General features: G+C 39.5%; 1 protein-coding gene across 4 annotated transcripts in view; it reads right to left on the bottom strand.

Moving 5' to 3' along the window:
• Positions 1 to 25,408, bottom strand: part of AK8 (adenylate kinase 8) — a 69,380-nt gene that overhangs the window by 35,156 nt on the left and 8,816 nt on the right. For 3 of the 4 annotated variants that reach the window (XM_050981088.1, XM_050981090.1, XM_009093599.4), the window contains exons 3-10: positions 24,215 to 24,264; positions 23,410 to 23,523; positions 17,936 to 18,004; positions 11,801 to 11,882; positions 10,210 to 10,281; positions 9,376 to 9,576; positions 6,485 to 6,616; positions 4,136 to 4,225 (exon numbers count right to left, since the gene is read on the bottom strand). In XM_050981088.1, the coding sequence (XP_050837045.1) occupies positions 4,136 to 4,225; positions 6,485 to 6,616; positions 9,376 to 9,576; positions 10,210 to 10,281; positions 11,801 to 11,882; positions 17,936 to 18,004; positions 23,410 to 23,523; positions 24,215 to 24,264 (810 nt within the window). The remainder of the gene's footprint in view (positions 1 to 4,135; positions 4,226 to 6,484; positions 6,617 to 9,375; positions 9,577 to 10,209; positions 10,282 to 11,800; positions 11,883 to 17,935; positions 18,005 to 23,409; positions 23,524 to 24,214; positions 24,265 to 25,408) is intronic. The other variant, XM_050981089.1, reaches the window with a different exon arrangement.

Below are 25,408 nucleotides of genomic sequence, written 5' to 3'. Positions count from 1 at the left end.
CCCCTACGTGCAGACTGCCACTGGGGACAGCTTCAGATATTACAACTTAAAAAGAAAAAACAGAAAAAGGGAGAGGAAAAAACCAACACAGATTGTGTGTGTTCAACTCTAACAGGCTGCAAACAGTGCAACGTTATGGGTGTTCCATGAATCAGTTCTCTTACCTCCTGAATCTTCATTTTGGGGGGAAAAACCCAATCACCCAAACTAACAGCAGCTCTCCCAGCTGAAAACCAGAATCCTACTGGTTTGGGAGTGGTTTTTTTCCTTCATCCTGCTTTCATGTCATCTCACTTTTCTTGGCTCTATTTATGACAGAGATATTAATTAGCAGGGATCACTCCATGCTATTTCACCACAAAAACTGGACAGAATGACATGCAGATTCCAACTGACTGATGACCTTCCCTATCTTTGTGATGCCCCCAAAATGCTTCTGCTTGTTCTTTCATTAATACAATGCAAACATCAGGGACATTTAGGTGGGGAAATCAAAAATGCTTTCTGCATTTTTGTTTTTGTTCTCTCAGGGTATCAAATTCTGACAGACATCTTTAAGATGGTGAACAAAGATCATGCAGATGGAACTTTTAATTCATGTTTGTTTCAGTGAGACATATCCAGCCCTGCTCAGAATTGGAGCAACCTGAGGACAGGAATTCTGTTTAAAGGTCTCCTTCAGGCCTGTGGGGTCTCACCTGTCCAGGGGAGGGCCAAGTTTATGGAACTGCCTCCTCAGAACATTTCAGAAGGAATCAAACCAAATAAATTAATTTATGGCACTTGTCTTGCTGCCTGTGGGAAGGTCCTGGCCACTGCACTCACCTCTTACTCCACTTCTTCCCAGGCTGCCCAAGCAAATGGTGAGTGCTGAATTTAGCATCATTGACCAAGAGTTAATCTAACTGGAGTTAGGGACCAGAAGATTTGGCTTAGCCTCCAGTGCTGGTGATTTTCTGCCCAGGGTATAGTTAACAATAACTACCCAGTACTAACTGAGACCACAACTTCCTAAAGGAACAGTCTCTGCATTTCAGACTGGTTGTCCAAAGCACAGCTCAGTGTTTATGACAGGCAGAAAGCTGTCAGGTTACTGAACTTATCCCCAAAAATGCATTTTTCAATATCTAGTGTGCACCTATTGTAGACTAGAATGTCCTGGGAATTAAAAAATTAATGGGCTCAAAAATATCTATGCTGCCTTCATTAGGTAAAATAAATCACTGAGGATTTTGACAAAAAGCAGGTCTTTAGGAGACAGCCAAAATCATAAAATACAGACAATGGGAACAGTGGGTTGCCTTTTGGGGTGAAGAACAGAATTATCTGGGCTGCTCCTGAAATACATGGTGCATACATGAAGCAGCAGCACAGGAAAACCAGCACAAAGAATGTGGATGGATCCTAAAAGCCACGAAGAATCTGGGTTAGCCAAGCAGAACTGGAGCCTCAAAAACTCAATAACAGTCAGCTCTGAGCAGGCAGGGCTTGGAGCCTCCTTGCAGCACCACCCCACGCCCTGTTGGCACATCCTAAATGGCTAATTGTGTGCAATCAGTGCTGTCCACTAGAAGGGAAACACGCTGAGATCAGTCCCCTGGGGCAGCACTTTAAGAATATATGAGGCATGTCCTCGAGATTTTATGGCACTGCTTTCGTTTTGACAAGTAATGATTTGAGAACAGCATTTTCCCTGGTCTGCCTTTGGTTCCCCTGCTCTGTGCAATGTCACTTGCAGGATTCCCCACCCACAGGAACAGCCAAGCCTCTCAACAACCAGAAATGCAATGGAAAGGCTGAAGTTCTAATTGCTTTTCCACTTCCAGCACTGTCTGCTATTGGCTACACAGAGTTTTTGCAAGGGAGATTTTCTGGAAATTATCAATAGTCAATCTCAGCAGGAGGATTTTCCCCCTGTTTCAACCTGGGCTGCAGCAAGAGAGCAAAGATGCAAAGATTCTTTGCCCACCTTTCCTGTTCAGTACCCTGTGTTATTCCATTTTCTCCAAAGCCTCTTGTGAGGGCAGTAATGAATTCTTGTTAGTGTTTACTAATGTAAATTCATTCTTTGTTATCCCTGGGAGAGGAGGATTAGCAAAATGACAGAACTTATTATTTCTGGTTTTGCTGGATGATATTTATCTTTATTCAGCCCTTAATTTTGTGCTGTGTCCCACCAAATAAAATATATATGTGCATATCAGCAAATCTAAGGGAGAATTTTTAGCATAATGCACAGAAATATAGTTATGATTCCTATTAATATTCAGAAGTGTTGTACAGCTTTATCTGTGCATGCTGTATTAAAAAAATTAATCTAGATCTGAAATAATTTCTAATTTGGAGGAAGAAAGGAATTACAACTTCAATTTCATTTTCCTGAAATGAAAGCAGCTCCCTTGGACTAAGGATGTGCATATTTTTAGGACTGGTTAAAAATTATGATCTGTGCAATTATTTTACCCTACTGGGAATGCATCTCCTTTAAGGAACTTTAATGGTTAAGATGAAGTTTATAAAACACACAAAGAACATTTTAGTAAAGGAAGCTCTTAAAGGAGCTATCTTGGAATAAAAAGATCATCCAAACTCCCATCTCAGCCATAAGTGAAATTTAGAGAGTGAGGTATTTACAATCCTCCTCTCCACAGAGATGAGCAGACAGTGAAACTACAGCATGCACACAAGATTCTGAAATTAATGGATACCATGAAAGTCAGGGCTAGAGCTTAAAAGGATCTGCCTGTGGGAGTTAAACTGCACTCAAAACCAGCCACATCCAGGTCAAAAAGGGAGGAATTATTGCCACACCTGGATCCACTGCACAGCTCACTGAGATCTCCTGCCTTTGAGTTAAATGCTCATTCTGGGTAACTCAAACTCAGATCTCTCTGCCCATTCCAGAGGGCCCAAATTTCCTCTGTCAGGCTGCAGAGATTCCCCAGAGCAGCTCCCAGTGGTGCTGGGAATGCTCTGAGCTGGTGACTGAATTAGGGATAAATGCAATCCATGCACTGGAGATGGAGCTCAGAGTTAAAATCCTTTACCCTGTGCCTTGGTAAAGTGCCTGACAGGGGGATGGCACCCCCAAAGCTGCCAAAAATCTTTTGGAAAAGTCCTGAATCTCTGGGTTTGCTATCAAGGGAACCCTGATTAAACCTCAGTCAATTTTTAAAAGCTCATTTTTCAGAACTGTCTAATTCAGCCTGAGAATTAAGCTGTTGTGCAAAAAACAAAGGAGATTTTCAAGCTTTTCACCTTACCATTGCTGAAAATAAAGGACAACAAAGATTTCTCTTTGCTCTGGGGGGCTTTGCTCAAAATTCCATCAATACTGGAGTTTAACTGAGATTTCCCCATTTCAGCACAATTGTCTCCTGGTGTTTGCACCACTGGAAACCATTTGGGCTCTTGCCAGAAGCAGCACTGAAAGTTCCTCTTCCAGGCCATTGCAATTTGGCAAAATAAACATTCTTCCACCTTGCTGCAACATCCTCCTCCTCTTTAATTACAGATATTCTCTGATTTCTAACACCACCACACACAGACAGCAGGACAACTGTAACAGACAGACAGGTTTAAGCTCACAGTATTTAGGATTTATCTGAAATCCCTGCAGAAACTTCCAAAAGCAAAGTATACCCAACATTTGTCATGGCAGTCCCCTCACACAACCAAAAATGTTGATAGAAATGAAGTACAAAGAAAGTTTAAGTTTAAAATATTTACATGAAAGTAGAAGAAACTATGGTAGCATTCTAAAATTCAACATAAATAGAAAATGAAACACAGTATTGTTGTGCTTTGAAAGCAGTTGTGTGCTTTAAAAACTGTTTGAACTGATACCAGAATTTTAATTTAGATTTAATTAGAGATTAAAACATGGGATTCAGATTTCAGAATTTGCACAAGAAATCTGAATTTTGCTGGAACAGTGAATATTTGCTTTGAGGAGATAAAAATCCCCTAAGAAATCCAACTTCTGTTACAGAGTCCTACAAATCCCATGGAATAAATGGAATTAATTGACTTTCAGGCTACTCTGCTTAGAACCTGACCAACAAAAATTCACTCACAGTTTGGTTTTTGCTACAAATTTGTAACTACAGTGTAATGAGACAACAATGTGCCCTACCTGGGTATTCACTGTCAATGTAAGGCTTAACGAGTTCTCCAAGTTTTGTGTTGTCTGCAACAGCTTCCTTTAGCAGTTGCCCACAGCAAACTAACAGGAAGGAAGAACAAAAAAGACACAAGGTTAAATTTTAAAAAGGAGGCAACAAAGAAAAGAAAAGAAAAGAACCCAGAAGCTGCATACTGGAATAAGGTCACTGAATAAAAGAAAAGTTGTATGTTTTTTGAGTTTGTTGTTAGGGTTTTGTTGGGTTTTTTTTGGCCAAGCAGAGTGAAAAGCAAGGAGAGTGAGGATGTGGAATGGAAAAAAAAAAAGAATATATTTGGCAAAGAACATATTAAAAATGGAGAGAATGATATTAATCAAATATATTTCTGAAATAACAACTCAAGGGATTGCTGGTGGCTTCCACTTTTTATAAAGTTGTAATTACTGAATAAAGTTCCAGCTGCTGAACAGCATCTGGAGCACTCTGCTGGAGGTGCAGCACGATGCTCAGCTCAGGAAGGGCCTCCCTGGATCACTTAATGATCATGTAAGGATTGCATTTAAAAACCTGTGCTAATGCAATATTATCATTGATTTCAAACACACACAGAACACCAGGAGATGCAGATCTCAGCTTTGAGCCAGTTCAGCTGTACATGAAATATTCCTGGTTTGGCCTTGGAGAGCACTGGCTGCCCAGGTAGGGAGGGAACCAGGACACAGAGAGGTCACACACAGCAGAAATCCTGGTTACAACTCCAATCTGGTAAAAATATTAGCTATAGGTGCCCCTGGAGATTATTCAATTAATAATCCTAAATTGATTCCTCTCTCCCTGGAATCAATAGCAGTGACAGGCACTGCCTTTGATGGGAGAGGATGGAGCCCTTTAATCAGTTTATTGCTGTTAATCACACTGCCAGGCCAACAGGAGTGAGAACCCTCCCCCAGCAGTGCTCCTGGGACAAAACTGATAAAATTCAATGTTTGAGTGACAATTTGAACAGTCACCAGTTGTCCTGGAGAAGCAAATTCAAATTCATAATAAATAGTGTAAAAAACACAACAGAAACTCAGTGCACAGCCCCCAATTTAAGACACCTAATGAGTACACACCTAAATTCAATCCAATTCATGAGACTATTTAAATATAGATTTAAATTTTTGAGCCTGAGCTTCAAGCCCAATAGCCTAATAGAAATAAAGTGTATGCTGAATATTATTCTGAAAATGATGGTCTTCCAGCTCTGTATTAAATACTTAATTCTTCTAATATTTGGGTAACAGAATACTTAAAATAAAATTCAACATATGGGTAAAGCACTGGTGATGATTTTTAATAAGAAGACTTGCAACTCTCTCATATTGTAGTTACTTTAGAAAAAAAAATGCAAATTTTGACCTAGATGGAACACTATGAAATCTGCATTTTTAGAAAAAAAAATTGAAAAAAAAATTAATAAGGACAATAATTTTTATTACATTCAAGCATGATTTGTTTTCTTTAAGCCAATTCCACAATTAATAAAAATACAGCTTTGAATAAATCTACAAATATTTCGTTTTTCACATGATATTTTAAAATACATCAATGGCACAATAACTGACAGCAGAAATATTCTATCAAAACTGCCTTTTGCTTAACTAACATGATGTGACTAATCAGCAAATTTTCAGCTACCAGACATTTGTTTAAAATTATTTATGATCACTCCACTGCTAGAAGACACTAAGAACATGGAAAATACTGCACTGATCCTATCACCAAGATGCACTTTTATATACATAAAATATAACATATTATATTTATATACATATATCTATAGAATATGTTCTATTAGTATTTAAATGCTAATCATGAACAAGTCTTATGCAGAACTTTTTGGACTTCCTTTACAGAAGAAAGATGATGCACTTTTAACTAATTCCTTCATTTTCTCACACATTACTTGAACTGTGCAGAGCCTGAGACCTCACTAAAGCTCAGAGTGAATTCTATTTTAAAAGTGCCCCAATTTTGGTCAGAGAGCTGAAACTGAAATCATTCCTCATGATCCACTGATCCACAGAAGAATTCAGAGCACTGCAGGAGTCTAACAATAAAAAAATACAGATGTAAAAGCGATAAAAAATGATGAAATGATGAGTAAAAAAACCTTAGAGCTGGTTTGTCACAGCATATAATTTGGTTTACACTTCTTCATTCAAATACTTCTCACTTCCCTCAAAAAATTGACATCCCCAGCAATGGACAAAGAAAGACATTTTATAAGCAAGTAAGAAAGACAGACAGCAAAAGATAAATGATCAGAAAGAGAGAAAGGGGGAATTGAGCAAAGTGCATGTTTACTGAGAACTTACTGTTGACAACATCATATTTCTGAGCTATTAGTGCAGCCTGCAGGCTCTTCCCACTGCCTGGGGGGCCAAGGAAGAGAATCCGGGGTGTGAAGGGGGCAGCAGATCTGGGCCGGCTTTGGACAAAGGCAAGAACTGCAACAGGGGAGAAAGGCAAAAAATCAACCCTTTTCTTTAAAAAAAGAAATATAATCATTCATTAACTACTCTCTTCTCAAAGGTAAAGAATTAACCCATTTCTTTAAAAAAAAAATACAATCATTGATTAACTACTGTCTTCTTGAAAATAAAAAAATGTTGATCATGGTTTATTTTATCACTCAAACATCCAGACTCTGCACCCAAAATCAGGACACTGATAGAAAAGTGTCCTGTCAGCAATTTACTCTGAGGCATTTTAGAAATCTCACTATCATTACACTCCTCTGTCTTTCATCAGTGCCTGTCAAACCATTTTAAAGAGCAGATTCAATTAATAATTGCTCTCATACCATGTTGTTTTTAGCAGAAGTAATTTTTGCTTGATAGCTACAATTTTACCATGCAAATTATAGAGGGCTGTAATTACATTTAATACTTTCTGCAGTTTCTGAACAAATATTTAAGTGTAAAAACTTGGGATGTTAAATTAATGACATTTATCCAGCTGTGTGTGATTAAGACTCCTAATTACAATATTCCAGACTTGTAGCACAGTGTGTCATGACACTGCTCAGCCTTGACAGCACAGAGCTGAGTGTGGATGCTTTATTCTTTTACCCATCCTTTTTGTGGAACTTGTAAAGAATATTTGAGCTTCTCTGCCTGATTCCACTCATTTGCTGGACACCATCCTCCTAAATTTTGCTTCAAGCAGGGAATAGCACCTTCAGGTTTGGAAAGACCAGGGGGCATGTGAAGCATCATCAGCATTGCCACATCATAGAGACCTGGACTTGGTTACAATCCCAAAAGAGAACCTGAGAGATCACCAAGAAGCCAAAAGCTGTCACAGCATTGGCAGTGAGGACAAATTGGGATTGTATTTGGACACAGCTGTGCTCATTTGATGGCTGAGAATGCCAGAGAAGGGAGCAGCTCAAGCCACACTTGTGACATCTTTTGGTTTTTCCAGGGACCAGTCAAATGCCAAAGCTAAACTTTCTGGCACTGATTCCACCTGCCATGGTTGGCCATGACCAAAGCAGCAAGGACACATCTGCACAGGCTCTGATTCCCCTGGGATTGCAGTGGACACAACTAAAGGTGAGCCCAGATGAGCTACAGCCTCTCTCAGTTTTTCTTCAGGTCCAATAAAAGACTCTCTAAAGAGTCCTTGTAATAAAAAAATCATTTTAGGCTAAGGAATAGGACAAGCTTAAACATGACTGTTTGTATGAGTCATAAAGCTATATTAAAAAGCAAAGGATTGGTGGGGAACACCCTGAGATCAGGATTTTAGGAGCCATTGTCAAAACATTGCTCTGTACCAACAATTTCTCAGGGAACCCTCCCTTAGATGCTTTGGTATGATTAGAAAATATTTTCTAATAAAGAAGCACCTCCAGCAAACTCCAATTTTTACATCACAGCCCTAAAGAATGGAGAAACCAAAACTGCAGCCCCATGGGGTTGTATCCATCCCTTGCTGCAGAGCTGGGCTCCTGCACTGCCACACTGCATGGGTGCCATTCCCACATCAGGGCAGCAGCAACTGAACTCAGTCCACAACATTTCATAATTGTGGGAAACACCCCACAATACTGCTCATTTTTATGAGAGCTCTTTTTAAATAAAACATCTAGCTGGGGCAATAAAAATCTAAATAAAAACCCTGGAAAATCCTACTAGAAATTATTGTTTGCTGCATGGCTTCCTAAACCCTGAGTATCAGCTACCCAAGCAGTGCTCCAGTTATTCTGAATATTTTCTACAACCCAGTGTATTGAAAAGCACAAACATTACAGGCAAAGCACCCTGCTTACAAATGATGCTTAATTTGCAGTAAATAACCAAGTTAATTAGGAGTAATGATCCCCTAGACAGTCTCCACATCTAATTATTCTTTAAAAAAAATCTGGCTGCTTGATGCACTGCAGAAAAAAGATCTAGAGAGGATTTTTTCATTCCAGTTTTCAATTTATCTCACTACATTATTAATTAATAATAATTAATATTCAGGCACTCACATTTTTATTTACAATTCAAGGCATGAATTCTTTATGAATGATGATATGAACTTTTAAATTTAATTAAGTAATTTAGAGGTAATTAATGTGGAAATTCAGAATATAAACTTCCTACTTGTTTATCTTAAAAGTGCAGCACTTGTTATGAAAAAAAAAAAGACCTTTTTGAGATGCAAAATTACTGGGATATAAGAGATCATCTGCAGACTGACAGCTACAAAGTGCATCAATTGGTCTTTCTGGCAGTTTCCTTATTCTCTTCTAGAAGGATCAACATTAAAAGTCAGATTGCATTAGAGCCAAGCAAAGGCAAACAAGAACTGATGAACAGGAAAGCTCCCAGCACAAACAGCTTTTAAACAATGAAATGTTCCCAGCTTTGAACGACTCCTCCTTGTTGTTCTCAGACTTTGGAAGGTACTGGCCCTTTGGGAGATGAACAATTGAGCCACAGGGCTCCCTTTTAGAAGAGACACTCACAGAAATGATGGTGACATTTGCTCCACTGAGTCAGCTCTTCCTTGGCAGGACTGTGAGCTGAGAGTTTGCAGTTATCTGCACTTACTCCAGTAAAAGAATAACCAGGAGCAGCCCAAGTGCTGCTCTAGGGAGAGCACAACTCAGCTGGGAGCCATCTGTGTTGCCTAATCCTACAAAGTGACTCTAAGAGCCAGGAACTGGCCCTCAAACAGGACCTGCTCCACTTGCCACAAAGCACAAATTTACCCTGGGAGAGAACATCCACACAGGGCTGGTCTGCATTGATGGATTTCAGAACCTTCTGGTAGATGTGGAAAATCTCAGGGAAGTTTCTGTGATATTCCAGCAGCTTCTTGGACACCTCCTGCTCAGAGAAATCTTCTGGTTTCACCAACCTCAGCTGCACCAGGGGGTCACTTGGCCAGTCAAAGGTTGTGTGGAAAACCTCTACAGGAAACACAGTTAAGAGCTAAGAGCATGAATTAACAGATCTGTAATTAAGAATGTCCCTCTTAATTCTACTCCTCAGAACTGCATGAATTAACAGGTCTGTAATTAAAAATGTCCCTTTTAATTCCACTCCTCAAAACAGCCAACTTGATTTTTCTATTGAGCAATGGCAGGATTTTATCTTGTGATGGATGATTGATGATAAAACTCAACAGACAATACAGAGCTGAGTCGATTTGACAGTTTATTTTATTTAATATAAATGCTTTTATTTAACCTAATGGAAATGATTTTATTTACCCTAAAAGCATCCCTGCACCTCAGAAAGAAAGCAGGGATGCACAGCAAAATTATAAACTCATATGGACAGATCTAGCCTTTAAATATTCTGTACTGCCATAGTCCAGTCTGCAGGCTCAATACTGAGCTTTTTATTTTCCTGTATTTTATTGGCACTGAAAATAAAGGAATGTCAACAAATGCCATTTCCAAGCAGCTGAAATTTATAATTAAAAATTCCTACTAGTTCTTAAAGGACTCCCATTTAAATTTTAATCCCATCAGTAGAACTACAACATTTCTGAGATCAAGCAAGACTGCAGGGGAAGTCAGGAACAGACAATACTGCACCTTGTGTGAGGGGATCAAGCCTTTTCCCACCACTCCTCTCAATCAGCACAGTGTCTGGGGCATAGAGCATAACTAGGCAACAAAAACGAAAAAAAAGGAGAAAAAAATTCAAAAGTGTAGCTCTTGTTAATAATTTGCTTTATTCCCTGTAACTGTTCAGATGTATCCTAATTTTAAAGGTGGTTGAATTTATCTTGAGCATATTTCATTTCCCAGCATTTTCCCTGCAAATATTTTACTCCACTTTTAATCAGAATTTTGCTTCACCTACTAAACAATACAGTGGGATAAAATATCCATGAATGCAGTACCCATGGGCACTAACTGTCCCTATTATCCAAAAAACATCACCAGCAGCAATAAAAATCTGTCTCTGGAGCCTCAGACAGAAGTTCCCACTGAGCACTTGAGACTGATTCTCTTCTACACACAAACATTACCTTTCACCCAGGTTCTTTAGTGGTGAGACCAGTGAAACTGATATTTTTATACATAACCTCACAGAAAAGTGTTCCAACTTGATTAGAAAGCATCAAAAGAGGAAGAACCTGTCAGTTCCCTGGGTTGCTTTTGGCTAATCATCCTTGCAGTTAAACACTGTAATTTAATTACTATTTTCAGTGCATTTGATTACAGGTTTCAAACAAGTTCTTTTTATGACTTTCTTCTTTGTATTAAATGGCTTTTTCAGGCACTTTTCTCCCTATTAAGGTACTCACACAGAGTAAATCTCATCTCCTCTCAATCTTCTTTTTGATTAACTAGACAGACTGAGCTGTAAGATTCTCATTCAGGTCTTGGTGGCACAGATATAATTGTGAGCAAAACTCAACTTCAGATGTTATTAGGTATATTAAAAATACATGCAAGTACTAGACATTAAACATTTTTGCCTAACTCTAGTGCAGTGATTCTGAGTTCTTCATTAACAGTTGAATATCATCCAAATCAAATCCAAAGTGACAATTCATCAAGTTGGATAAATTCTGTGCACTGGCAAGCTCTGCATTTATCATTTCACACTGCATTCCACACAATTGCAGTAATTTTTTATATTTTAAGTGGATCTTTTAGCTATAATTTGGGACAGGTTGCTTCTCCTGTATGGCAAGAGCAGCTGTCAAGGTCTGTAAAACATTCTACCCCAAACCAGCCAGAATCCAGAATCCAGCCCCACTCTGAAAGGTCAAGCTTAAAATCATCATGTTTCCACTTCACTTGGTGAAATTTACATTCCCTAGTTCAACAGAAGCATAAATTTGTGTTTAGCACATGAGAAACTGATTTAGTCTCGAGGATAAAAGCTGATTTTTAGAGATGGAAGTCAGGAGCAAAGTCACTTTTAGCTGCTCAAACCCACTTGGTGCAGGGTCTGGAATTTACAGAGCTCTGATGTGGAAGGAGAAAAGGCTGGGATAGACAGGGCTTAAAATCTCCCAGGTTACCTCAGACTTTCAACCCCACTGAAACCTTGTGCTGTCTGGTGACTCTGTCTCCAGCATTGGTACTGAATTTCTTGAGGATTTTTTGAGACAAACCCTTCTGGTCTTTCCTCCTGGATGCAATCACACACAAACCTTGCACTGCTTACCAACATGCCTAGGAAAAATGCCAGATGATTGCAGCATCCATGCCTGCTCCTGATTTTCAGGGAAGCCTTCCAAAATCCATCCCTATTGAACAAAACCATGAAACAGTTATTGATCCTGGAAGAGAAAAAAACCCCAAAATTCACGCTAAATCTCAGTGCTGTTTACACAAAAATTACCTCGTTCTGATCCTTCCACAGCACAGTATTGCTCATGGATGCTTGTGAGAGAAGAAAGCAAACATGGAGCACTGATATTTTTGTGAAATGCATGCACTGATTCCACTGCCACACAGCAATGGGAACTTATGGATTGTAGCAATGATTTTTTTTTTCATGTTTCAATCTTAAAAATAAAAACAAACCAAATTCTATCTTGAATAAAAACAACCCAAAACAATTTCTACAGTTTTGAAATATTCAAAAGGATACCAAACCACACTGTGTGTATATATTTTTAAAAAAATGGAGCTAAACAAATCTAAAGACAGATTTAATGCCAAGAATACTGAGGAAAATATGCATGCTTTCATTATTTTCTTAAATTATACAGGAAAACTCACAGTAATGGAACCAGCATTCCCAGAGCTAATGAAGCAACAGAGCAAAAGAAAGAAAAAAGAAAAAAGAGCTTTTTGCTCCCTTAAGTCCTTGTTATAGCCAGCTAAGTGTTGGATTGAGCATCTTTAAAAAAACATTTACAGATCTGTGAAATACTGACAGAGAGCTGCAGCCTCACTCAGTTTTTGTCTGATGCAGTATTTGAAATCTAATCCACTTCCCAAGCTCACATCTGAATCTTCTGAACTCTCCCTAATTTATCTGTCAGCTTCCTGAGCACACAAGTCCTTGCTGTTCTATCCCACCCCTCAAAATAACTTTGGGATTCCTCAGGAAATCTGGGAGCTATCTTTGTGCTGAAATAAAGGAGATATTTTAATATTGCATTAGCTGGCAATCATTCTCAGCTCCCACATAAATCTGGTGCTCTGGCAGGGTGGGGACCAAAGGTTCTCCAAGTATTTCAGGGAAATCTATCTCCAGGACTTCTGGGGAGGGAATGGGCCATTCTAATTACACAAGAAAATAGAGCAGACTATTTAAAATTCCTTAATTAGCCTGGTTTCAGGAACATGTCATCCTACTGACAGATGTAGAAAATAGGAGACTCAAGTAACTGCAAGCCATTTTTGCCACTCCCAGTGTTTGCTCTGCCAAATTAGAATGAACCACTGGCTAAGGTCACACAGGTGCTGAGAAATCAATTTATCCCTTGGGACTTGCAGAAGGCAAAGCTGAACAGTGTTTGTAGTGCTATTCCAGGAACTTCAGCACTAGTTTGGAATATACTGTGTACAAAATGCATATATATAGGGCCAGGTCTTCTAGGGAGAAATGGCATCTGAGGTCTGATGGCAAATAAATCGATGCCAATTTACACAGACTACAAATCTGGCTTGTTTTCTCCACTCTGAGTGCAACATTTTTGGAAACTATAACAAAACAAATAAAAAAACCACCCCAAAAATTGCCCCACAAAACCTGAAGTCACTACTGCTTATGGCTCATATCACATAATGTGCAACAGGCAGTAAAAACAATACTATAGCAATAACCAATCCATACTTTAAACAATTCACAGCAAACTTCAAGAGGTTTACACACAAATTTCAAAAGTCCTTAAAGCAGGCAATAAGCAATTTTATAGCAAAAAGTTTGGGCTATTTAGGAAAACAAAGCTCAATAAATATCTCCCTGCAGAAAATATATTTTAAGGCATTAAAAAAATGCAAAACCAACACACTTTACAAAAACAGTGAGCATTTTAGAGCTGATTTCCAAAGGTCTCTGAGTTGCAGGGTATCAGTCAGTCCCTAATTAGAATATATTATCCATCTACTTGACACTTCAGTGAAATGTCTATTCCAGCACAGAGCTGCAGCTTTGTTCAGAACAGGTTTATTGATATTCTGCTGCACTGCCTCTCCATACCCCCAGTGGCTTGGTTCTGTTTTATCACACATCAAAAAGGCCGTATGCTCAGGGCACCCCATGCACAGCTCAGAGCTGGAGGTCTGAACAGCTGCAAGTAGTGTGCTATCACAGGAGGGACAAGCTCCAAGCAGATGTCACAGATAAAATAAAAAAAAAAGAAAAAAAAAGAGAGAGAGAGAGAAGAAAAAAAGAGTGAATAGGGAGTGTGGCTTGGGAACAGAGCAAGAGGAAGGAAGACACAGCAGAGCAAGACCTGACTTAAAATATGCCTATCATGCTTGATGCAAACACTGGTCTTTTTCTGCCCTCCTGACTGTCATTAAAGTGTAATTAAGAACTTCACATGATAAATTTGTTTCTTTAAGAAGCCATCTTTTTTTGGTTCTTGATAGCAGTAACCTTCTATCCAGGCATGGATTGCACCTCATCACACCAAGGGTGGAACAAAGGCTAAAAGTGAGAATTTCCATGGTGCCTGCACTCTGTGGTCACTGCTCCCTCTCTTCCAGATGGGATCCTCCCTTCTTTCCCACATGAGCCCTGCAAACAGAGGTTCTGCTGCTGCCTTAATGCCAGCTGAGCTGCTCCTTGGAGACCCTGGAAAATTAGCAGCAAGGAAGCACTTTCAAAGGCATCACTTTCCTCTCCAGACTTCAGGAATCTGGAGAAAAGGAAATGCTCATTCCCACATGTAAATCTCCTCAGCTATGATACCAAGCCCACAGACTTTCACCCTTTCCACCACAATAATATTGTCTTGAATATTTAAGTTCCCTCCAGTTATTTGACCTGTACCTCCTCCATATTTTTTTTCAAATTACCAAATCCAAAATTTACACTGCCTTTGAATAAAGAAAAAGAAACAGCAGAAAGAAATAATGCTGAATTATGTGGCACATCAGGAAAAAAAAATCTTAGCTAGAAGCACAAAGGTCATGAATAGAGATGTTTTTAGGAAAACAAGTAATCACAACAGTTTTTCCACATTATTATTCAGTGGTTTTGAATAAGTATTACATGGTTTTCACTCCCAAATAAAGAAAGGGGTTAGAAAATAAAACACACATCAAAAAAAATAATATCAGTAATGGCTTTGCCAGTAGGGATCTAAAATTCTGGAGATTTTCAGAGCACAGCAGACTGAGCAGTGCAGTAGAAATCCTGACAGCCCAGCTCTTGCAGCCCATCAGCATGAGCAGTATGGATGATGGGAAATGCTCAAACCTTGCCAAATTTCCAATTAGAAAGGAACCTCTACGCCCCACATTAGTTCTGTCAGTGGAGCAATGTTTTAAAAAATTCCATTCTTCTCAGAAAACAGAAAATGTGGTGAACAGGCACATTCTCTCCCAGGATAAATCTTTGTACCATCACTTTGTTTGCATGGAATTTCACAAAGCAAATATTATTACCTTTAGCTACCAAGGTAAAACCAAACAGAGCCAAGTGAGGGAAAACCAAACAGAGCCAATCAAGGTAAAACCAAACAGAGCCAATTGAGGGAAAACCAAACAGAGCCAATTGAGGGAAAACCAAACAGAACCAATTGAGGGAAAACCAAACAGAACCAATTGAGGGAAAACCAAACAGAGCCAATTGAGGGAAAACCAAACAGAGCCAATCAAGGTAAAACTAAACAGAGCCAATTGAGGGAAAACCAAACAGAGCCAATTGAGGGAAAACCAAACAGAGCCAATCAAGGTAAAACTAAACAGAGCCAAGTGAGGTAAAACCAAACAGAGCCAATCGAGGCAAAACCAAACAGAACCAACTGAGGTAAAACCAAACAGAGCCAATCAAGGCAAAACCAAACAGGACCAATCAAGATTAAACCAAACAGGACCAATCAACAATTAAACCATTGTTCTCTTTGTCTTCCCTTTCAAGGCCAGCCACAAAAAATTACCAATCTCAACTCATTCTGCCACTCTTTGTGGACTCACTGGCCTAAGCTTGGTTTCTAAAGATCCCAACCCTGCAGGAAGGTGGCTCAGCTCTCCCTCAAACACATCCTGAGCAATCTCTCTCCACTCCATGAATTCCCAGCAGTCAGAGGGGCTGCAGCCAAGCTGTGCTAACCCTGCAAGATGAAAATTCTCTGTATCAGCCTCACAAGTGCCAGGCTCTAACATAATGCCTGCAATAAGTTTCCTGTGTGTGCTGCAAGACCTCCCCACCTGATCCCTCACAGTTCTGACTAGTTTTGTGTTACAAGAACACATAACACAGGGCCTCAGCAGAGCTGTTGATCAATAAAAATGTTCTCCTTAGAGAATGCCAGTGACATCTATAAACCTGTGAGTGTCAAAACAACGGCACAAAAAATCCTGTATTCCTACTGTCAGTGGGATGAAAGCTGCACAATTAATGCCAAGGCAATGACACCACAAGGAGAAATAAAACAAACAGCTGGTGGTACTGTGGTCCAACATGCTGCTCCTAATCTGTGAACATTCTCAGTGAAAACATGCTGACTCATGTTTTGAAAGAAACGGCATAAATCTGGTCAGTGATGTAAAAACCCTACAGCATTAATTCTGTTTGGAGTTACAAGCAGAAAATATTACACTTAAAATGCACAGATCCCCTTTCAAAGGAGAAAATAATTTGTGGTCACTTTGTGTGTATCTATCTATTAATGTAAACATTTTTAATAACCATCACACCTTTAAAAAACAAATAATGTGGTTTTCCTAAAACCAGTTGAAACCTCAGCTGGGTTGATTGCATCCACTCCATTCTTGCTGAATGTCAGGGAAGCTTCAGAAAGGTTTTTTTCCCCCTGGTTGTGTAAGACACCCAGCACTGATTCAGTGCTGCTGGTGTCAACAACAGGAACATAAAATGCAGGCAGGGCTCTGTGCAGCTGTTGGCATTTTAACCACCTTGTCACCTTATTCATACATGACCTAATACTTAAAATAACTCACTGAGAGATCCATCCCTCATTATTGACAGGGGAACTAAAGCCATGCCAACAATTATAGAAAGCTCAGGGAAAAAAAAAAGATGGAAAATAAGGTGGATGCAGCCTGTGGAGAGTGATGGATTTTGCTTGTACACTGACAGAAAAACTCAGGGAAAAGTAGCTGCTGAAAACATATGTTCTTTTAATCAGAAAAAGAGACCTATGTGAAAAAATGAGTATTTTTGAGAGGTTTTAGAGCTCTTGTTATAAAAGAACTAAAAAATACCACACAAATGAACAGGAGAATATATCATGAGTGGTTTTAAATGGGTTCTCCTGTCAGCTGAAGGGCCAAGGTCCTGTGTGGATATATTACAAATAAAGAATACATTGAGTGCTACCAGATATATAATCTGGAGCGCTAAGTAACTATAATGAGTTACAATGAAGTAAAATAGCTCAGCTAAAAAGACCTTCAAGGAAAATCAGACAGACCCATATAATTCAAGCACAGTGAACAGCAATACAAAATATAATTCTGCTTTGCAAACTCAACATTAATAGGTCAATTATACAGTTAGATCTGTAGTGTTTTATGAAGAAAAGTTGATACCATTTAGGATTTCTGCAAATCCCTTTACTTTTTCTTTCCAAGGATCAAAAAAATCATTATTTCAGTCTCCCAGATGATGAAATATGGAGTAAGAAACATGGGATGCCACAGATTTGAACACAACTAAACCTAGTCAAGCTAAGAGTGAAAATATTAATTATTACCCAGAAGACAATATATTCAAATGCAGTGTTTCCTAACACAGGAAGAAAAAAGAGACACAACCAGAAATAGAATTGAAATTAGTAAGGTTAAGACTCTTTTCCTCCCCTTTCCTCAAGAAGAGCCAAAAACCTCAACAATATTGATTTCTATCTATTTTCTGTTTATCTTTTTTGTCCACTCCATCTCTGCCAGTTGCCCCAGGCAATCAACAAAGCTCTGCTTGTTCAGCCTTTGATCATCTCGGTGCTGGAAGATTAGCATATGCATACTCTCATCCTCCCCTTTATCCTGTTAATAAAGCTCCAAACTCCCTCCGCTGATGTTCAAGAAAGCAACTGGCTCGGGAGCCCCGATGATTTGCCCCCATTCCCTGCTCTGCTCAGGACTTGGAATGCTAAATACCAGGCACGAGTTGTGTAAGTGCTTATCCAGCAGCTCTCTGAGGAGCAATTCTTACTTGTTTGATGCAGTCCACGTTTGACAGACGTTCCTGGATCAGATTGGCCCAAAGCGCGTTGGGAATTTTCTAAAGAAAGAGCACAAAAAAAAAAAAAAAAAAAAAAGAAAAAGAAAAAAAGGGCTGAATATTCACAATGGAGTTCAAAAGGAATTTTACCATGCAGGCACGTTGTGGTTAAAGGTGAAGTGAGATATCTTCTTGGAAATAAAGAAATAAATAATTCCCTGCGAGTCCCGGGTCATTAACATGAGTTAATGACAAAGAGTTAATAAGGGCACAAAAATCAGTGTTAAAGGGAAGCTGAGCACAGAGCATGAATATCCATGGGGGTTTTGCACACTGGCATGGAAGCAGAGCCAAGTTCTGCACACTGACATACACATTGGAGATCAGACCTGCAAAGGGATCCAGAAGAACATCACATCCACAAAGCATCCTTTTAACCACGAGGATCTGACCCCTGACTGCTCCCTGTGACAGAGGGCTCAGCATCAGGGACCTGCCAGCTCTCAGTGACACAAACAGAACCTCAGACACTGAGCAAACCACACAAAGAGCCTGATTTTCAGGAGGGTTGTTTCATAGCTTCAAGTAACTCTCATCACCCAAAAGATTTATTTAAAATGTATTGTGCAGTAGAACTTAGTGTATTTTTAAACTCAGGACTGTGAAATGGGATGGAAACTGCATCTGCCAATATTTTCAAAGTGCTGTTTAGTTCTGTGACTGCTGCTTTGCCCACCTCTAAAGACGTTTTGCAAGAAGGAATTGGACATGTGACAGAAGAACAAAGTTCCTATACAGATCAGACCCCTCAACATTTCTTCCACTGTATTTGATTTCCTAACAAGAAATCAGCAATACTTTCCTTTCCTTCTAAGCTCCACTATCCTGTTAATTTAGGCTTCCATTCTATGCTGAACTTGGTTAAACTCTGAGTCAGCCAGTTGAACTCAAAGTCTAAACTTCTGTCCATGCAGCTCATGACAGCCATTAATCATTTCAATAAATGTCTTATTTAGTCTGTCATTATTGGTAAAAAGAATAATCAGAAAAAAACCAACCTACAATCACATTCTCTACCTCCCAATTAAAATAAATTATCTTTCACTTAACAATGTGACCTTGACTCTCTGTTCCCTTTAGTTCCATTTCCTGTGGCTTCTCATGTCTTTTTCCTAAACACTATAAACCTAAAAATGAGTCTTTCTAGAGGCTGGGAGAGGTAGATAGGGCAGGAATCAGATGCTTGTCTGCATTCAAGATAATCTTTCAACATATTTTTCCAATCTACATATTTTTCCAATCTAATTGCCACTAATTGTTAATAATTAGACAATGGTCTTTTAATAAGACAATTAATTACATTACTGCTCAACTGATCCTGGAACTCATGGCATCTGGAAAAAATATTCTTTGGAGCAACTCCTTTGAACTTCACTTCATACAGTGAGAAAATGTAGCTGATGATGTGGGAAGATTTCATAAAATCATCTTCATTAGATGATGAAACAATTTCACAAGGAGTGGTGGAAATGGTCCCACAGAAGGCACTTTGAAGGAGGGTGGAGAAAGTGCTCCAGCACACACTGCAGAGCCCAGGTGGCCCAGGCAAGCAGGGTTTGCTTTTGTTTATCTCTTTTGTCTCCAGCTCTCAGTGCCTCTCCTCACATCAGCCAACATTGGGGCAGGTAGCAGAGCAGGAGGGAAGGAAATTGCTGGGTTTGTTGAGAGCCAGCAGGTCCCCAGGGTGCTTTGTCAGAGCCTCCTGCAGCCCCTCACTGCTGGAACCTGTCACCTTCCAAAGGGGCACCACGCTGCTCCCAGGGACAGCCAGGGCCTGGCTGCTCCTTTCATGTGTCATGTCAAACCAGGCTGCTCACTGCTGGGGGCTGCTCTCTCAGCCTTGCCAAACCAATTTACACCAAATTTATCCTCCCTTCTCTCCGTGCACTGGTGTTCTTGCTGCTGCCTTTGGAGTGGGGTTTGCTGCACAAAAACAGCCAAGGACACACATTCAGGTATTTCAGTCTTTGAGCTCCTTCTGCTCTCTGTGGCTCCATTCCAGTCTCATTTCCTGGGCAGTTTTCCCCCCACTGAGCAGTGGCCTACAAAATCATTTTCAATAGGCTGCTTGCAGAATGCCTAATTATTCCACTAGAAATCAGGATATCTGGTACATATAAGGCAGCCCATTTATAATTTATCTCTCATAAACACATAAATATATGGTGAGCCTGGGAGATGGGATTGCACTTCCCAGGAATCTGCAATAATGGACAGACATTTGGTAAAAGCCAAACCACACCTTACCCACAGAGCTGTCCCAACACCCAGAGCAGGCAAAGGAAAAGCTGCTGTGGGATTTTGGTCCTGTTCACACCACTTTTCTACCCACGCTGGTTTAATCACTATTTCCATACTTGCTGTAAAACTGTACCCACTCATGATTAATTTTAAACATTCCATGTTATTTCAGGAACATCATACTTCAATTTCCATGCCTGGTCTAATCAGAGTTATATTTTATTTCCCTTTCATAAAATTCCCACACTTTTTTTGTAGGGCAGCTCTTTCATTGGCGTTTTTCTTGGAAGTTTTGCTCTGAAAACAGCTTTAGCTAAAAACTTCTGGCTTCTCCAAACTGGCACCTTGGAGAGAACTGCAACCAAGTCTGAAGAAATCTACTTTAGGATCCTGAGTATCATAAATAGATTTAGTTTGTTCAGATAAATACACATGAAAGGCTGGTCTTTTTTGGACACACAAACCTGAAACAGTTTCTTTTTATTCCTTCTGAGTGGCTTCCCCTGGAACAGATGGGAATGCTGACCATGCATAGTTAAGGATGCCTTGGATTTATTTTTCTCTTCTATTTCTTTTTAAAAAGCACAGGGATGTGACACAACTCTGGGGCAGTTTGAAGTTATTAGGTATTATGCAAACACCTTAAGTGCAATTTAGTGTAGCATTAAGAGCACACCCATCCCATGAACCCACAATTACCACAGTTGTTTCAACTTCTTATTTTATCCAGTTAACAGGAAAAGTGAAACATGCAATAGCTCATCATTAGACTTCACTATAGGAAAACCTGAAGATGCTTCCTATTAACATTATAATAAGTAGAGATGAGGGAATAATTTGCAATGATTTATCCAAAAATGTAGCCTCTTTTTCTGTTCATGGAATATTTATTGGTAGCTTGTGGTTCTTCAATTTACTGAATATTCAAAAATATCTGACTCCTTTTTAGAGTATTTTTACATGCAGAATGATCACATTTTGCTTTGAACACTCAGTATTTAAAATTCACTACCTGAGCTGTGCTCATTAGTAAGTGGCCAGGTATGTGTGGGTGAATGATTGCTTGTCCAACTTGAGAAATGGAGCTTCAGAGAGCAATCATGGATTTTAAAAGTGCCTTCCATGGCTTCCTGTGCCAGGAAAACCCAAATGCTTTCATGGGTGAACACAAAAGAGATGAAAGCTTGGCTGAAGGTTGGTAAAATGAGTGGGTAGAACATGTGAACAAACATTTGCAGAGCTTTTTGCAGCATTTTCCCAGATCCAGTGACATTGGCCAAGTGACCTCAAACTGCCTGACCTCTGCCTCTGGGGCTCATGCAGCCACAGCAGCCTTAGGAGTGAGAAACAATATTAAATTGTGTTCATGATCTTCACACAAGACTCTCCAAAAACCACAGCCTCAGCTCCTGCTTTTCCTCTTCATTTATTAAATTGCTTTGGCCAGGAGTACAACTTTTTAATGCCCTGGTTATAGCCAAACTCATGAAAAAGCTCTTGTTCTATTCCTGAACAGACATTCCAACCTAGAGGAACCCAGGAGCTCCCTCCAAATTCCAGGAGTTACATTCAGAGAAACAAACTCAGATAAAAGAACAGAATTATTTAGTGAAAACCTCCTCCTAGGGTCTAAAAATCAAATCCAAAGGCAAACTGCACAGTGCTGAACCACCAGCAGCCTCTGCTCTGCAGGCCCTCCTCACTACCTGATTAGCCTTGACATTTTTGACTTTCATCTTCCACACCATCCATCTTTTTAAATCAAATAAGCCCAAAAGGACACCCTTGAAAGTGCATCTGTATAGTCTGAAATATGTTAATAATTACAGTAATTAAACCAAAGGGAATTTTTGTTTTAAATTCTCCCCCTCCAAGTATAAATTTATGAACCTATCAAAACAATCTTTAATAATTAGAACTAAGATTTCAAAGTACATATTCTCAGTAAGAATAATTCTATATCACCCCAGCCAAATGCAAACATTTTTGCCAGTGAGTTCAGGGAGTTCAGCGAATTCTTTGCTCTCAGATCTTGAAGTGTGCTACTTGAGAAATCTCCAAACTTCATTTACTTATCCAGTATGGTATTCAATTTTATAAACACTACCCTATTTTAGCCTAATTTTCTAAGGAAAAAACCCTAATCTGTGTATCACACCATCTGTCATCTCAGTAAATTAAAAATCTGTTGGCCAATTCCAATTCTAAATTGGATTTAGCAGGGGTGTAGAATTCCTACAGATAGGAAATTGTTTAAATTTTTATGAAAATGGGTGATAAGGGACAAATTATAAACTCAAACTAGTGGACTTGTTAAAGAAAGACACAAAAAGCCAGACTTCTTCCAGTCTATTTCTCATGGAATTGAACCTTGACACTGGAGAAAGGAATCAGATGCTTCTCTGCATTCAAGATAACCTTTCAATGTGTTTTTCCAATCTGTCACTAATTTTTAATAATAAGACAATTAATTACATTACTGATCAACTAATCCTGGGAGTCATGACACCTGGAAAAAATGTTCTTTGAACATCAATTAGGATACCCCACAATGAAAGGATTTAAAAATCTGACTGGAGCAACTCAGATGCACAGAATTGGGGAAAATTCAACAATCTGAGTCAGCTGCTCCTGCCTCAGCTTGAGAGCTTCCAGGGCTGTCAGGAGCTGACTGGATTGTCATCCTCCTTTTGAGTTAATGCACCAAGTAAGTTATTTGTGTCATGCTACAGAGAAATCAAGCATGCACAACTAAGTAGCACTGTCAGATCAAAAAAAAGTTCTTTGTGTACATATTTTCCAGAGCATTTTGTACCAAAGGAGACCTCAGAGATTAATGCTTATTTTATTGAGATTATAAAACATGCCCAGATAGAAGACACTGTGTTTAATAATAGAATGGAGCATTCTCTACACTGGATTGTGCATTCCTGGATTTTTCCCAGTTCTGCTGCTTGTTCCAAGGTTGGTATTTTCAAAATTTCCTTTACTTTGCATTGCCTCCCTCTCCTGCCCTGCTCTGTGTCCTGACACACCAATGTAGAGCACAGAGAGAAGAGAGTCTTTACTCTCATCTGCTCAACTCAGCAGTGAAAATCATGGGAATGCCACATAATTCCTGTTCTGTGACACGAGAACAACTGTTATTATATTCTCTTACACACCTGGTTTCTTTCTTTATATGCCTTTGCTTCCTCTGTCTGCCTTAATGCTTCCTTGAATAACAAAGTCTCCTGAGAGACACGTATGGCATTGAAATGTTTACAAAGCCACATTGCCTGAGGGGAGAAAAAAAAAATACAGGTTGAAATATTTGGAAAGAAAATGAAGCATTTTTTTTCAGAAGGCTGCAGAAAGACAGAGTTTTCCTTAGCCATACATTTAAGTACACAGACATATATAAGCAACTTTAAGTAGTTTCTTATAAAGATGTTCAAGAGTATCCAGCTTTGAATAGCGACTTTTTCATCTCCTGTACCTTTACACAGAATTTAAAGAAGGAAATATTCTTCCTGCCATGCCCTCACCAGCATCACCTGCTGATTCTGATGTTCAAATGCAACTCTGACCTTTGCATTTAATGGTGCCAGTGGACATGAGACAACTGACCATGCAAATGGAGCAACTCACAGCAGGGGAACACCACAAATGTGTAATTAACTTGCTTCCCCCAGGCTAATTAATCCTGCTAAAAGGCTGGGAAAACAAGGCAGGCAGAATTCTGTTATATTCCAGTAGTTTCACTACCTGAGTGAGCTCTCCCAGGCCTCACTTGAAAACATCTATTGAACCTGTGGTGTAACACCCAGATGTACCCCTCAGGAATACTGCCCTTCGTCTTGTGCTCATCTATCACTTAGATAAATCTCAAAATTCTTTTCCCAGAATAAAATTTTCCAAAATGCTGAGCTCAGTAGAAGGTAAGAGAGTGAGTGGGAAGTGTTACAACACTGAGGGTAAGGTACTCACAACTGTAGTTTTCCCAGAAGCAGGTGGACCAAGGACACAAATTCTTGGAGCTATGGAACAAGGATATGCAAATGTCAAGGTGCAGAACAGCAGAAATCCCCTCCAGTTTCCCACCCTTGTATTGCATAATATCAATGGAGCCAGCATGAAACAATCATTTCAGCTGGAAAGCTGCCTCGGTGGAGATTTCAGGATTGGGCTCCACTGGGAAAAAAAAGGGGAACAGAAAATCAGTGCCACCTGGGTCCTCCTTTAATCTCCATGGTCAATGAGATTAACACTCTAAGCATGCCACATGGAGAGATAGATGAGATATGTATATCTCAATCCATTGAAACACATGGAGAGTTTAGTGCGTGAACCATAAGGTACAAATGTTTCCTTACCTGAGCTTGACTTTTATTCCTGAAATATTGACTCAGAACTAACACATTTCATGATGAAAAAATATTTCAGTTTTTAGTTTCACCTAAATAGGGCTCAGAGAAGATTTAGATAGTGCAGAATGAAGGACTCCCTCACTATGCTTTTTGACAGCAGCCTTCAATTTTTCTAGTCACCATTTAAAATCATTTTCCTCATTTCTGTTTCTTGTGTTTCTCTGCTGCACATCCCTCTCCTTTCCCTGAGGGGGCAAGGTGCAAGAAAGCATCCCAGTTCTGAGGAATTCTTAATCCAGTGCACAAACACAACACAACAGGCATTACTGCCCTGAGCTTTGTTGGGAATGGATTAGAGGCAAGCCAAATAGGAGAAAATGGAGTTGCTCTTAGGAAAGTATTTGGAACTTTTTCCATAAATACACCTTGGGCTGCAATCCCTTCAACTGTCATTTTATATTAACAGCTTTGATGGTTTTTCCCCCTATACCACTGGGAAAAAAAAAAAAAACCTAAATCAGAGTCTGTGCAGGAGGGACTGGTTAGTATTTACTGGGAGTAACACAGGTCAGAGCAGAGGGGGGGATGCACTCACCCAAAAACCTCCTCAGCTCTCCATAACCAAGGGAGATCGTGTCTGATGGGAACAGACAGGCAAGGATGTGAAATGTATTTTCATGAGGCCTTCCATGCACTTAGCAGTTATTGGGCAGGTGCAATTTTTAAACATACATGAAACCCAAATTACAGATTCATCTTTACAAAGTTATCTGACTTGGAAGGTTTAAGAACAACTCCCCCCTTATTGGTTCTT

Source organism: Serinus canaria, chromosome 17 (genome assembly GCF_022539315.1).
Source record: "Serinus canaria isolate serCan28SL12 chromosome 17, serCan2020, whole genome shotgun sequence".
Classification (NCBI taxonomy): domain Eukaryota; kingdom Metazoa; phylum Chordata; class Aves; order Passeriformes; family Fringillidae; genus Serinus; species Serinus canaria.
The sequence above is the reverse complement of the archived record's forward strand: the minus strand, read 5'-3'. Positions and strand labels throughout refer to the sequence as shown.